The sequence below is a fragment of the Rhinopithecus roxellana genome, chromosome 18 (assembly GCF_007565055.1).
Source record: "Rhinopithecus roxellana isolate Shanxi Qingling chromosome 18, ASM756505v1, whole genome shotgun sequence".
In the NCBI taxonomy this organism is placed as follows: domain Eukaryota; kingdom Metazoa; phylum Chordata; class Mammalia; order Primates; family Cercopithecidae; genus Rhinopithecus; species Rhinopithecus roxellana.
Genome location: NC_044566.1, coordinates 46,860,755 through 46,875,955, shown reverse-complemented (window position 1 = coordinate 46,875,955; position 15,201 = coordinate 46,860,755). Strand labels below are relative to the sequence as shown.

The following is a 15,201-nucleotide window of genomic DNA, read 5'->3' as shown; positions in this document are numbered from 1 at the left end:
CTGTCACTCTCTAGCCTTTCTGTGGTCACAGCAAAGGGAACTTTCTCTCCACCCTCTGTGGGTTGGATAATTGAGTCTGTTGACATAAACTGACAATAGGCAGATTAACAGGAGAAAAGGCATAGAAATTTATTAATATGCAAACACATGGGAGTCACACAAAATATGAAACTCAAAGAAGGGCCAGATTAAAGCTTACATGCCTGCTTCCTAGGGGAGAGGGAAGTGGGGAGTGTAGGCAATTTTAGAGGAAGAGTGAATAGTCTCCAGGGGATAAGATAGGCCTGAAAAACAAATAATAGCCTGGGACAAAGTTCTGGGCTAGTGGGGAGGTGGTGACAAGTTGTGGGAAGGTGAGGGGCAGAACTGCACTGGGAACAAAGGTTGTCTTACAATGAAGATAAAATCTCTCAGGTACTATCCCTCACAAGAATAGATTAAAAGTCTCTCTGGGCAGGGGTGTGGTGATGACCTTTGTTTTCATCTTTGGTGATTAATTCTCCCTGGTTAATAAGATTTCAGACAGGGATTAAAGACAATTGTATTTCTTTTGGAAAAATTTCCCTCAGTCAAATAACAAAACTTCAGAGAAAGACAGAGAGAGAGAGATCCCTTCCCTACCCTTGGGGGAAAAACAAGATAAGACAGACTAATTCTGAAGCAGCTTCTAAGACCTTCCAATTTTCTTTAATTTAGAGTGCTTGGCATGTCGGAACACCATATATTGGGGTACTGTTTTCTGAGCCCCAATGCTATAAATGACCTAATATTTTCTGATTGAACTAGCTAAAGTAGATTTTGTTGTTTGTAACTAAAAACCTTGACTGATATAACCTCCCTTTCTTGTGTGTCCTGGGCACTCAAACTCAGGACTACTGTACACAGTTGTGCAGATAGTGCACTGTACAATCCAGAGGCACCATTCACACACACTTACCAACATTGCCTTATGAACTGCTATCCTCTTGAAAGGCTGTTTTCTTTCTTTAAGTTCTTTTTTTGTTCCTACTGCCTTAGTTTGGGCCTCTATTTCCGCCTGAGTGTGAAGGGAGAGATTTCTACAAAGATCACAATTCTTTCAGCCCACAAGACCTCCAAGAGATTAAGCTCTTTTGGGATATTGCTTCTTTTGTCCACATTCTTAGGACAAAATTTTTGAGGGGTTGGTTATATTAATCATTTATTTTATTTTCCATATTTTATGAGGCTTTGACATCTTGGGGCCTTGCAGACCTAGGGGGCATACTGCCCATCCCAGGGTTAGCTGATTGCTAGAGTGAGAAAACAGTTTACCTGAGAGCATGTGTTTAGTATGCAAACCAACCAATCCTGAGTTCACACCCTCACCATCTTTATTTTATCTGCTCCTGCAGGCTGTCCCCCTGCCCTAAATCGCCTCAGGGCCAGGAACCAGAAAAATAGAGCTCACCCCATAGCTTAGAGCCTGCCAAAGTTATTGAAACTATCCAATCCTCAGCCTGCTCGGCTCCTAACTCTGTTTCACCCATGCCTTCTGTGAAAACAACAGTAAAAGTTTTGCCCATGCTTTTTCCTCATCCTTCTGCTTCCTGATTGGCCTCATTCTTCCCTGTGTGACCCCACATGGTGTGACATGCCCCTTCCTCTTGGAAACTGTAAGTCATGAACTTTTCTTTTAAAAGAGGATGTCTCCATGCCTGTCATCTCACCACATAGTATCATATTCCAAAGTGTTTATCTCTTATCATGAATTGGATTTCCTAAGACAGAGCCCTGACGTTTTGACTGTCTTCTGTCTCAGGAAATTTGCTTGCAGGATTCCCCAGCAATGCCTTCCTCCTCGTTGCTATGATGAAGACTTCATCTGGATGTCAGGGACAGGTCCTGGGCCATCAGACTCAAAGCCTCTTTTATCACTGATTTCAGGGAACCTGCGTGCTACCATATGAGTAAGATTCTGTAGCCTGCTCTGCTCTTGTAGAATCTTGAATACAAATACATAGATTAAGTTTCCACAGTACTCTGACTTTATTCTTATATCTGGGAAAAAACCCAGAATGCCTTTATAGTTTGTAGTTACTCCACCCAATCCTTAAATCTTTAAGGAATTTCAGAGTGAAAAAGAACCCTAGGAATAACCTCATGAAGGTATTTTCTCTATTACTTTTTTTGTTATTCAGGGCCTTTCTATCCAACCTTCCCCTTGAATAAATTCCTTCTACCATTTCCTACAATTGATTATCCTGTTGCATCTGTTTGAACGTTAATTGCTGTAAGTTCTAATGCAGAGTTGAAAAACCGTAGCCCATGGGACAAATCCAGACTATGCCCGTTTTTGTAAATAAAGTTTTATTGGAACATAGCCACCTTCATTCATTTACATATTGTCTATGGCTGCTTTCACACTATAATAGCAGAATTGAATAGTTGTGATAGATACAGGCTATATAGTCTGCAAAACCTAAAATATTTATTATCTGGTCCTTTACAGAAAACAGTTGCTGACCCCTGTTTTAGTGGATAAAATAGGCTGGTAATATTGGACATTATTTACAAGGTCTTCAGGGACAACCTCAAGTTCTTCCTTGATAAAGCATTCTTTAATTGTAATAGCTGCCATCAAGCTCCTTCTCAAACCACATCAGTTAAAATCTTAATCATTTCATTAACTCGTCATTATATAAGGCTGTGTGTTGCTGTTGGGAGACAATTGTCCATGAATCTCATGTTTCTACATGTCTAAACATGAGCAATCAGTTGCTCCAGAGCTATCTTTTCAGGAATGTTTGTATAAGCATGGAAACAGTGATTCACTGGGGAGCAAATTTATTTATCTGAGAATAGTAAAGATAGAAGTATTCCCTCCTCAGAGAGATTTGCTTATATTCCAGGGTAATAAAAATAGTTTCTTTCTCCACAGGATAAGATGCAGGCTTGCTTGCAGCCCCATATAAGATCAGGGTTTCTTTCGCAGTCTCAGGGTTTTTGTGCTGTCTGTAATGCCCATCCACTGCATGTGCAGGCAGCACCCAGCCCTTGTTGTGTTGTCTTGTTGGAACTGGAGCTCTGGGAACCGGCACCAAAATGTTTCTGTTGCTAAATCAATAAGCAGTTTAAATACATTTGTGCTCATTTTCTGCTTACTGGCCTAATCTATGGAAGTGTGCAAACCAGCCCAACCACTGCTACTTGGCTGCTGCTCGGGAACTGATGGACCACTTGATAGTTGCTTGATGCAGGTATAAAGGCATTTGTTTTGTCTCCTCAAGTGCACTGAGAAGCTCCTTTAGGGAAGGGACCAATCTTCTCTTTTCTTTGGATCCTCCAGCAAGCCCAACATCCAGTAGGCGTTCAATAATGTTTTGTTGCTCAAGGATACATCCTGTCCTGAAATTCTCTTCTTAATGGTGCACAAAGACTTGGAACTACTTTCTAAATTGCCATGGCTTCCCTCTGCACAAGTGTCCGTGTTATCCGAAACTCTGGGATCTAAAGCTATCCTGGCCTTATTAAGATTCAGAGTCAAGTTCCACCTCACCAGTGATCACACAGAAAACAGGCTTATAGCATTTCAGTCTTGTGGCTAGAGGTAATTGGCCACACACTTAGCTTCCCAGGTTAGGGGCAGAGTTGGCAAGCAGGGGGAACTCTCCCTTCTGCTTGCTTGCTTCAGATAGCCACTTGTGCCCACAATGAAACCAATGCATTTTGTGGACATTGTTCTCCTAGGTTGGCCAGATTCCACAAATAAAAATACAGGACATCCAGTTAAATTTGAATTTCAGATAAATATTGAATGCTTTTTTAGTATAAATATGTCCCAAATATTTAATGGGCTATATTTATACTAAGTTTTGTTATAATTGTTTATCTAAAATTTAAATTTAACTAGGTGTCCTTTATTTTACCATGGAAGCTTATTCTCTGCCCTCTTTCCTCTAGAGCCCATTCCTCAACTGTGCCTCATCCTGAGATCTGGCCACTTCTCTGAACTCTCTCCTGTGATCATGGGTTTTTTGTTTGCTTATTTTGAGATGGAGTCTCGCCCTGTCACCGAGGCTGGAGTGCAGTGGCGCGATATCGGCTCACAGCAACGTCTGCCTCCAAGGGTCAAGCGATTCTCCTGCCTTAGCCTCCACGCCCAGCTAATTTTTGTAGTTTTAGTAAAGACGGGGTTTCACCGTATTGGCCAGGCTGGTCTTGAACTCCTGACCTCAGGTTATCTACCTGCTTTGGCTTCCCAAAGGGCTGAGATTACAAGTGTGAGCCACCGTGCCTGGCCATGGTCATGGGTTTTTTATTCTTTTTTTTCAATGGAGCACCTTTCCTGGTTGGTGAAGGTGCAGAGCTGGATGTTTAGGAAATACAGCCTTTCAGGAGAGCTTCCTTGAGTTTTGCTGATTGGCCTAGATTTTGTCACTGTTTGTAGGACCGTGAGGTGGATGGTGAGCTCACCTTGGAATGGCCTGGAAGCATTTCAGTGTTTTGGGGTGATTGCTTTTCTGTTTGTGTTTCATTTTTTAAATCTGTAATTCCCAGAGTTGTTTGCAAAGTCAGATCTAAAAATCAAGAAATGTCTTCCTCCTGTGTACTAGTGGAAGTTGATTTGGAATCAAGGAAGAGACAGAGAGAATGGAAGATTCAATTACTTCCTAAATGGGTGGTAATCAAAGCCCCCAACTTTGATACTTAATATACGCTTTTCCCATTGGCCCCCTTGCAGAGCGTGCACAGAGGCTATCTTGTCTACCTCTAGGCTAATAAGCAACTAGTTCAGGGATTTCCTTCTCCCTCACCCTGTAGGCAAGGCTTACATGGGGCTTAGCTCTGAGCTGCCAGAGAAAGAGGTCTGAAAATGCACACTCCCCTCGGAGGGCCTTGAAATGGTGGCCCCCTGCTCAGGCGGCCAGGGCAGATTTGCAGGATGAATAAATGCCTCCCCAGGGATTTGCTAGGTAACTCCCTGTCAAAGCTGGGGGCAGAGATTTAAATATGAATTACCATCCCAACCAGGCAGGGATTTATAGAATGAGCCCCTTTTGTGCTCACAGGAAGATTTACGCAGCCACCTCATCAGCACCAAGCTGTGGGGACTGTGACTGTGTGACATTCAGCAGTGGCACTGTACCACATTGGCCTCACAGCCAGCTCCAGTCCATCTGTCACGCTGGTGAGGTCCTGTGTCTGGATCTGCCAGGACGACCTCCCCTTGCTCCTCTGTCCCTTCCGCCTTCCCCTCCTATGTCCAAATGACAGAAGTCTAGTGTTCCCTCTAGCACCGGGTGACAGGGACCTCCTACCTAATACTACTCTGCTATCTTCTCTGGACTCTATTTAAGATTTACTTGCTTCTCCATCAGAATGCAACTGTGGCCATTTCCAGTCACTTTCCTGCCTTCCTCTCTCTTGCAGAAGCACCAGCTCTCTTCTTCAGGTGACTTTACCTACTTCTTTGATCCTTGTGGACACTTGTCTCACCAGACGCCTGGCTCTAAATTTAAGAACCTAATGTTCATCCAAATATCCCCAGCAGAATCTCTTAAGGGAGGCTATTAAAAATCAGAATGCTGGCCTCCACTTGGACCTCCTGAATCAGAATCTCTAGTTCTGGGGCTTAGAAATCGAGTTCTCCAAGTAATTCTCAAGTACACTGACATTTGAGAACCAAAACTCTGGATCCCAGGGTTGGGGTTGGGCTGGGTTTCTCTTCCCCTGCTTAGTTTCAGGAGGGCCACTTTCTCCCTTCTTTCAGGGAAATCTCTCTCTCCAGCACTCAGCAAACATGGTGCAGGTCTTTGAGGGTATTTTGAGGGAAGAGGTGAATATCTAAGACACTATAGGGGTGCAGAATGGCCCCAAGAAAGGACTTGACCTGAATAGTATGCTGCCTCATGAATATTCATGCTGGCCATGCGGTCAGTTTTGATCACTCAGATCAATTCAAGGCATTTGCTATAAGCCTTTGTGAGAGCAGGAAACAGGTCTTGGGAGTAAGGAGGCAGGGAAGAAGATTGAGGTTAAAGTGAATTGACAGGCAATAGGATTAGAACTCTGCTCAATCTTGATCTTGCCAGTAACTAACAGTGGCCTGAAATTAAAGAATTAAACCATGAAGGCTGCCTTGACAACTGATCTGATAGGCCCAGAAGTAAATTTCAGGGGCAGCGTTGTCAGGCAGAGGCAGGGAAGAGCAAAGATAAGGGACCCTGGGGTGCTTGGAGTGGGAGGGAAGCCCTGTCTCTTTCTTTACAATCCAGCAAGAGGCTTTGGTGTCTCCACTCAGGGCAGTGCCATATGCTGGAATAGTTCCGGGGGCAAGTTAGTTGCCAGGGCTTCAATTCACCTCTGGTAGCACTTTCTTCCTTACATTCAATTATGACTTTAAAAAGGAGGCAGAAAAGAACAGGGGAGGAAGATAATGAAGCATAAGTCAAATGTGGCGGCTGGCAACTTCCTGATAATTGCACTTTCCCTCGCAGCATTTCATTTCTATTCCTTCATACTGCACAGTAGCCTGTGGAAGGAAAAGAAACCCGCCACAGAAACAACTCCAAAGGGTCAAAGGAAACAATATCAAATGCAATTTAATGACATTTTCTATGAGAGACATAGAAAATTTCTATTTTCTATTCTTACCCGGCCAAGGGGGTAAGAAGATGAAGTAGCAGTTCGAGTTTCTTCAAATTATTGTCTTTAACAATTATAAGAAAGCCTAGAAAATTATATCTACACTAATTCAGGACAAGTAAAATGCTTCTCAACTTCCTTTCTCTTTCTTATCTCAATACCCTAAAAGAAAAGATTGAAAAAAGTTGAGGAGTATTTATAGTATAGCGGCCAAGGTGAAATACTTTCAGAAAATATTGGAAAAGACTAATTCTAACCCAGGTGGGTAGTTCATGTGATGACCTGATTTGGGGGGAAATTAATGTTTGCCTACACTCGATCTCTTGGATCTCCTTTCAGTGAAGGTTTTCTTCAGCTGACTATTTTCCAGGTGAACACAATGGGGAACTCACCAACTCTTGAAGAAAATCTTATGAACAAAAAAAAAAAAAATTCTGAAATTTAACAATCTGACTAGGAGATGCCACTAATGATGCTATTTGCAGCTGAACTCAATCAAAGTCTAACTCTTTGGGGTCCCACCCACGATCCCTTCCCCTTTCCCTTAGAAATGCATCCAAGTAGGAACTTAGCAGCCCTCACTTCTCCATCCCTTCCACTGAAACCACTGGGATCAGAGTAACTGATGCACTATTGACCTTGAAGATTCTGCCTGCTTCAAGGGACTTAGCTGGGAGTTTCCAGTGACTCTTGTCCTGGTGGAAACTGTGCCCTAGATTTAGAAAGAGTATTGGTCTGGGTAGGCTATGGATTGTGAACAGGGTCCTCACTGGGTTGCAATAAAGTGAAGTAGCCAAGTAGGAAAGTAAGGCCCTGGGCCCTGTTCTTCATGTGACGTTCCTTGGCTCGTTATGTTTTCTGTCCCTCAGCGTCATGCTTTATGGGGGTCCCACTTTTGTGGTAATGCATCTTATGTGGTGTTTGACACCACTGCTTGCTGTGTCTCTTGAATGGTGGATATTTCCAATTTCTAATTTCAAAGTAAAACATTTCTTTAGATTAGGTTTTGGCCAGCACGTAAGAAAGAGGTAGGGAGGGTGACCTGTAAGAACAAGTAACAAGAAATTTGAGCTTTATAGAGCTGGTTTTGCTTTTTGGATTGGGATAGCCAATAGGTTGAGTTTGCAGAGCCCAATTTTTCCATGAAAGCCACCAAATAGAACTTTCCACACTAACAGCAATACGGAAGCGTCCGGCGGGAGAGCAGAGGGTGCTCTTTGGCAGAAAATGCTCTTGAAGCTGCTTAAGCCTCAGAGTCTCTTCTCTAGAAGAGTTCGTGTTTTCCCAACAATTTGCTGTTCTGCTGGCTTGACTGTCATTTATGCCCTTGTCAGTATGGCCTTCCAGGGCCTTGCTTCATCCTTCCAAAGTCCCCTCTCTCACCCTGCTGTGCTCATCAGTAATGTCTAGGCAGTGGTATTAAGGCAACCCTCTGTATCCACAGGTTCCACACCTGCGGATTCCACCAACTGTGAATCAAAAATATTCAGGAAAATAGAAATAACACAACAATAAGAAATAACGCACTATAAAAACTATTGACATAGCGTTTACATTGTATTAGGTATTGTAAGTACTCTAGAGGTGATTTAAAGTGTATGGGAGGATTGCGCAGGTTATATGCAAATACTATGCTGTTTTATATAAGGGACTTGAGCATCTTCAGATTTTGGTGTCCATGAGATTCCTAGAACCAATCCCCCAAGGATACTGAGGGATGATTGTACTGTTAAGTGCTTAACAACTGGCTTTCTAGGGAGAAAAATCCCTATCTAGTTGCATTTGCTAATTTCCATGGTGTGAATACTTCCACCATGGCTAATTTCAAGCAATCACCATGACATCACTGAATGTGGAGCTGGAAGATGCGGTGCAGCATATTATTATATCGTATGTTCATCATACAGATGTGATAGATGTAAATAACTCCTGGAGCATAGAGGATAAAAAGAGTAGTGAAATAATTAGGAAGTGATCAGTTTTAAGTACTTTCGACCTTTGCTTTAAATATAATTTATTTAATTGTAAATGTATATCATTTTTAATACTGACTGTACTTAAATAACAATCAGCTTACAAAATTCCTGAAAGATTAACAACCAGAATACAAGCCAACTCTAGTACTCCACTAGGTCTTGGGCTGAAAAAAGAGGGAGAAAAAGGAGAGCTGAAAGGCCATATCGAGTATGAAAGCACTAAAAGGCCTCTATGCCATTCACACTTTATGACTCGGTCCTTCTGAGCCTTGGGTCCATACGTTTATAGAAATGACATGGTTGCTGTTGGTCAGAAGCCATACGTGCCCGGTCCCAGGCCCAGCTCTGCCATTTACTAGCTGGGTGACCTTAAGCAAGTTGGCTAAATTCTCTTAGCTTACGTTTCCCACCCGTAACATGAGTACATAAAGAGCTTGCTAAGGTTGTTATGGGGATTACATGAGCTACTATATTCCAAGTACGTAGCCTACTGGATCATATAGAAAAGCCTCAATAAGTGGTAGCCATGAGTACTATTATGATTACTATGCTGATCTATTCCTAAAATGTCCAGAGTAGCCACAGCTAGTGATGGGGTATACCAGGTACAGAGTCATGCAGATACTGATTGTTAAAGACAATCTTCATGTGGCCTGACCTCCATTTCGGCATCAACCATGTATGTAGGCTCAGCCTCAAGGGGAGGAATGCTCCTCTCTCCACACCTCCTCAAAAACCGCTGGCAGATGCCTGAAGTTCAGATACTGGTAACTGTTAAGTGCTGCTGTCTCTCTAGGCCTTCTTTTAAAAGGTAATTACTCCTTAGAGAGTGAGTCATTAACTCTAGCACCTTGGTGTGAATGAGGCAACCAGACCCCAGGGTTCTGTGCAGGGACTCCTGGGACTCTAAGATGAGAAACCTGGGTGTGGGCAAAGGGATTCAGAAAGGGCCTGGCGCACTGAAGCCTCCATATGCAGCCCACCCACTTCCTGGGCCCCCTGCTTTCAGGTGGACTAGTGCTTTTTTTTTTTTTCTAAAGAGATAGGGTCTCACTCTATTGCCCAGGCTGGAGTTACAAGTGGTGCAATCACAGCTCACTGTGTCCTCAACCTCCTGGGCTCAAGCCATCCCCCTGCCTTGGCCTCCAGAGCAGTTAGGACTACAGGCTTGTGTCACCATGCCCAGCTGATTTTTTAATCTTCTGTAGAAATGAAGACTCGCTATATTGCCCAGGCTGGTCTCAAACTCCTGAGCTCAAACAATCCTCCTGCCTTGGCCTCCCAAAGTGCTGGGATTATGGATGTGAGCCACCATGCCTGGCCTAGTTCTTAAAGCAGAGATGTTTCTAAAAGCAAATCCACTCCAGTCTTTCTCTCCCTGCTCCCTCAACCATCCCAGGACCAAGACTCAGTTGATTCTCAGGTCCTCAGTCCACTGGTGAGCTGGCAAGACTGCTGAATATTTCGGGTCAGTCTTGAAGTAAGCTTTAAGAACACCAAGTTTGCAGTCAGTTGATCTGGGTTTTGGTTGTGGTCTAACCACTTGATGTGTGACCTTGAAAAGATCACTTCATGTCTTAGAACTGCTATTCTGTTAGTATATTGAGGATGCTAATGAGGATTAACCTGAGACTCAAATGAAAGAGCCCTTCAGGAACTATGAAGCTCAAATACAAACTGCTGTTACCATTTTCTATTCCCGATTCTTGGTTGCTAGTTTGCTCCTTCTTCTCCAGTTCTTCACATATGGACATGGAAAGGCCTTTGGGGGAGCACCATAGCTGGAAGAGAATAATACATTTCCTATGCTTTGTCCTAAAGGTTTCTAGGAATCAACATAAAAGTTCTCATCTGGGATCACTTATTCATAATACAGTCTTGTGTGCAGTGAAAATAACCTGAAGTCATTCCCAGTGTGGCTCAGGTAACTTGGCACAACCAGAAGGCAAAGGTGATATCTGCAGGAGCCCTAAGGCCCTGTGAATGTTAGTTATATGCTTAGTGAGGTTTTGTTTGTTGATCTGGAGCACCTGTGATGCTACACAAATGCTTTCAAAGTGGTTGAGTCTCAAAAACCAGGAGAGGACCTGTGGCTTCTAAAGGCATCAGACTTACGGCCAAGGGGGTCTTAGGTTCTGGGAAGGGGATTGGGGATGCAGTGAGAAGGAAGACAGCCAGTCTCTCCACGTGCAGACGGACCAGCCGCAGGTATTCTTGAGCATCTGTGTGATTGGAGGGGAGTGGCTGGTGTCCTGACAGGGCGTCTGAGAGCTCAAACAACGAGCAGGCCCCAATCCTTTCCTTGCGACTGCAACATCTGACATGTGCCTCCATCTGTGGCAATGTTTTTTGCCCCTCTCAGGGCTCTGATGGAATGCCGTCTCAGCCCCAGGGGCCCAGCGATGACTGTGTGACCAGAGCAGCCTCTGTTATTAAATCTCCTATTGACTGGCACCTCCCTTCTGGTGCGTGGGGTGTAAGTTGGCAGCAAAAGTGGCTGCCATTAACCCAGTTGTTGGGGGAAGGGTGTTCTGTTTCAAGATCAATTATTTTTGGTGGAGAAAAGATTGTAGATGGCCAGCCAGGGCAATCTGCCTGAAACTTAAGTAGTCACTTGGAGGCCCGCCAGGACTCAGCTGAGGGGGTGAGGTGCAGGAACAGGGCATGGAGAGTAATGTCTGGTTGGCCAGAGCTCCACTGGGCTGTCATGAGGATGTGCTGGGGATGGGTGCCTGGCTTCTGCAGTGTCTGGAGAGCAGCCAGAGGGAGGGACAAATGCGGTAAAAAGGAGCTAGAAGAGGTCCTACTGGGAAGGCTTAAAGGTGTCCAACTTAGAAAAGACAAAGTTGACTAAATATGCTGACTTTCTTCAAATACACGAGAGATTTCTACAAGAAGATGTCGATGAATTGTTCTGACAACCAAATAAGAGAAAGCAGCCTGCGCAGAGGCAGTATGGATTTCCCACACTGTGTCATTCACACTGCAACAGGTGCTGAATACAGACTTAAGCCGTGGTCACATCTATGTGCTGAATGGGACGGTAGGAGCATTTTAGAAAGTGAGGAAAGGGAAGAGAGCCTCTCAGGTTTGTAAGTGATGGCCAGCCTGCCAGGTCAGAGATCCTGGGTGCCGCCCTCTGAGTTCTTTGCATTTGAGGCTGAGTCCTGGTTCTGCTTTTTGCATGATATGAAGGAACTGCACCCTAGGGAGGAACTGATGGATTTTATAACGTGATAATAAAACCCTCTGAGGAGGGAGTGCCCTCTCAGAGATGGGAGATTAATTTTATATTCTCTTTTTCCTGTTACTTTTCATCCCCACCCCCTCTTGCCTATTCTTTTCTACTACTTGCTCAAGAGAGGGCAAAGGGGTTTTTAAGAAAGCACCAAAAATCTGAGGACTTTGATTCCAGAGCAGGAGAAGATGGCACAGCCTGGGAACAAGGTGACAAGAGCCCGTCCCAGGAAGGTGGGCCTCTGACCACTCTCCTGAACCCCAGCATCAACCTGAGCACTCAACACACAATGACACCTCTAACCCAGTCTCCAGCCCTGCGGTGGAGACACAATCTCCTCATGCCCAGGTAGCTCAGCTTTGACCTTGAGGTTCCTGGGAAGGTGTCAGAGTCATGTCTGGTTGGTCTGAAATGTGATCCATCTCTGAGCTGGGCCCCTTCCCCAACCTGCTGAATGCACAGGTTCAGATTTAGCTTGCTCTGAAATAGACTGAAAAGAAAGACAAGAAATGATTCTCACACTAAGCCTCCTTTCAACCCCAACAGTCTGCTTGATGGTGTTTTGATCCTTTCGAATGCAGCGGAGAAAGGAATTGGAGGTGACAGGAAAAAACTATTCTGATTAAATCTTACAAACGTTCTATAAAACAACACCAACAAGACAGGACAAACGTCACACCGAGATCTTAAATTACAGGATGTTTACATAAGATACTGCCCATGGCAGACAAAAACTAAATCCTACAAAGTACCTGAGACAAAATAAAATAAAATAAAAGAGAAAAGAAAGGAGGGAGAAGAATAAAAAGGAGTCTGGAGTCCTGGCATTGGGAGGTCCGAGGTGTTTCCTAGGGAGGCTGTGTGGGGAGCATCCGTGGCTCCTGGCCTCATATTTCAGCTTCTGAGGGTCGGACCTCTGTCGCGGTGATGGCAATCCCAATGGCAAGGCTGCCATTGTCAGAGAAGAGCTGTGCCAGCGAGGTGTTGAGGACGAGGCAGTCCCCGTCCGTAATCACTGAGTCCACGCACTCAAGGACAGACCGGGGGGTGGCCTCCCACTTGAGGCGCCGATGGTTTCTGTTGAGCTCCAGGCGATAGGTGAAGCAGTCGGCCTGGGTGGGGGTTCCAATCAGCATCATGGTGGCAAAGAACTGGGGGTGCCCTTCATGCCTCTCCTGTTTCCTCAGCACTAACAGAAAGTGGTGGCCGAGGCAGGAGTGCATGATTATCCAATCAGCTGGCGCGGGGAGGTGCATGTCCGTGGCCAGGAAGACGATCTCAGCTCCCTGGAGGATGTCAACACTATGGATCTGCCGCAGGTGGGGCACCACCACCTCCAGGTGGCCTTTCCACTGGCAGGAGAATAAGGGACACATGCACAGGCAGGGTGTCACCGGGGCGGCGTGCAGCCCCACCTCCTGGTGGTGAAGGTGGTGGGGGTGGGCGTGGTGCCGGAGGTGGTGGTGGTGGTGGTGGTGGCAGTGGTGGTGGGAGAGATGGGGAGGGTGGAAGCTGCCTTGCTCTGGAGCGTTCTGAGTGACGGCGCGCCGACTGGACACATACTGTAAGGAAAGAAAAGAACGTCAGTGCGGGGATGAGGCCCATTTCTCCCTGGCCACCACTCCCCTGATGTTCCAAGTGTTAAAACCAGATCCTCCAGTGCAGGCTGAGAAAGGTTCGTTTCTTAAATAAACAACAACAAAAAAAAAAACGAACGCAGAGTGGGCACCTTGGGGTTGGGGGGTGTTGAGATTCTGAAAACTCAGTCCAAGAAAATGCAGTATTTATGCCTTTCTGGTTCTTTAATAAGACACACAAGCAAAGGAGCAATTTCCTCCTCAAGTAACATGCAGTAGGATGGTCATCAATCATAAAGAACAAAAACAGCTTTTTTTTTTTTCCTTTTTTGATATTGTTGATATTTTTGTGCAGGCAATGGAGGTCAATATTTTTTTTTCTATTTTGTCACAGTTATTAATTTTAGAACAAAATTTACATAATGCCCATTTGTTCTTCTAGTGTAGCCAGGGATTGATCTGTCTTGGGCGCCCTTCTCCTGCGTCCTAAGGCATCTGGTGGGATGCAGAGCTGACTGTGTGCAATGGGACTACAGTCCCTAAGGAGAGAGTCCCCGCTGTGACTCCTTAGACTGCCGCACCAGGCACACATCTACCCTATTTCCAGCTCTCTGCCCCAGAGCAGCTTCCCAGAGCCTCATCACCAGGCAGCCTCCACCTGGAGAATCCCCCCCACCTTCTGTTCCTCATGGTGGTGGCCCACAAGTGCCCCCCAAAACACCAAGAGCTGTGAGGACACCTTCTGATCAGGTGTCTGTGAACATTTATTGAGCATCTGCTGTGGCCAGGCCCTTGCAGGGATACAGCTGTGAGCACAATAGATACTGTGTCTCTTGGTGTGGGTGGCACAGACATTATTACACTTATAATTAATTATAGTTTTGACAGAGGTCCTCCATGTGACATGAAGACCGTGATTTATATTTTTCAGTTGAAGAAACTGGCTTCAGTAATAAGGTGACAGAGCCTGCAAAACTGGTAAGTGAAAGACTGGGATTCATTTTCACGCCCTGTGACTCTGAACACAGGAGCACACCCCCATCCAGTGAGGCCTGCCTTCAGCTCCCTCCTCCGTTTCCTGAGTCCTTCTTTTCTGTAATTAACCTGCATGATCTAGGTCGCACAGGGGAGGTGGCAGCTCTGCAGTGCGCTCCAGGCACGAGTCGCTCACCTTGCAGCCGTTTCCTAGGCTGTCCTCAGGTAGGGAGTGTCCCTTCTGCCCTAGCTCTCCAAATGCTTTCTGGACTTCAGATGCCTTTGAGCATTTGCCTCCTCACCCTGCTTCAGTTCATTCCCGAAGAACAGAGGACAGGGGTGAAGGTCCCCAGCCACTGCTGCCGCCAGAGTTTCTGTCTCCGCTGACTCCCTGTGGCTAATAGTGAACCAGCTAGCTTCCTTTCTTTAGGGCATTCAGGACACACATACACATACATACATGCACAGTCATGCACGAAATACACATGCATGCATACACACACCACACAGGGCACCGGGATTGTCACCCTAGTGATGGAGGTGACCTGGAGGAGGCGGGGGCAAGATCAACTGTCCTCTCCAGTTGTTAGTTCCATCTGCTGGTTTCTGCATTTTTCCCCCAGAAGTGTGTTCTACAGGGGATCTTCCAGTAGCGCCTGTCCTGCCCTGGATGGGAGCTGCTGGGCAGTCTGCTGTCCTCCATCCTGCAACTCCACCTGGTTCCCCTTCCCCAAGGGGAACAGTGTGTCTTCAGCTATGAAGGAACAAGCTGTGTTCCAAAATCCTGCTAGTGATGAGTCTGACTTACCTCTCAGTGTTAAGTATGGGG

At 45.5% G+C, this 15,201-nt stretch overlaps 1 protein-coding gene across 1 annotated transcript in view; it reads right to left on the bottom strand.

The window, feature by feature from the left end:
- Nucleotides 1–12,480: 12,480 nt before the first annotated feature.
- The window catches only part of SIAH3 (siah E3 ubiquitin protein ligase family member 3), a 73,620-nt gene continuing 70,899 nt past the window's right edge, over nucleotides 12,481–15,201 (bottom strand). Inside the window, exon 2 of the mRNA XM_010368043.2 lies at nucleotides 12,481–13,382. Coding sequence (XP_010366345.1) covers nucleotides 12,708–13,382 — 675 coding nt within the window. The 3' untranslated portion in view covers nucleotides 12,481–12,707. The remainder of the gene's footprint in view (nucleotides 13,383–15,201) is intronic.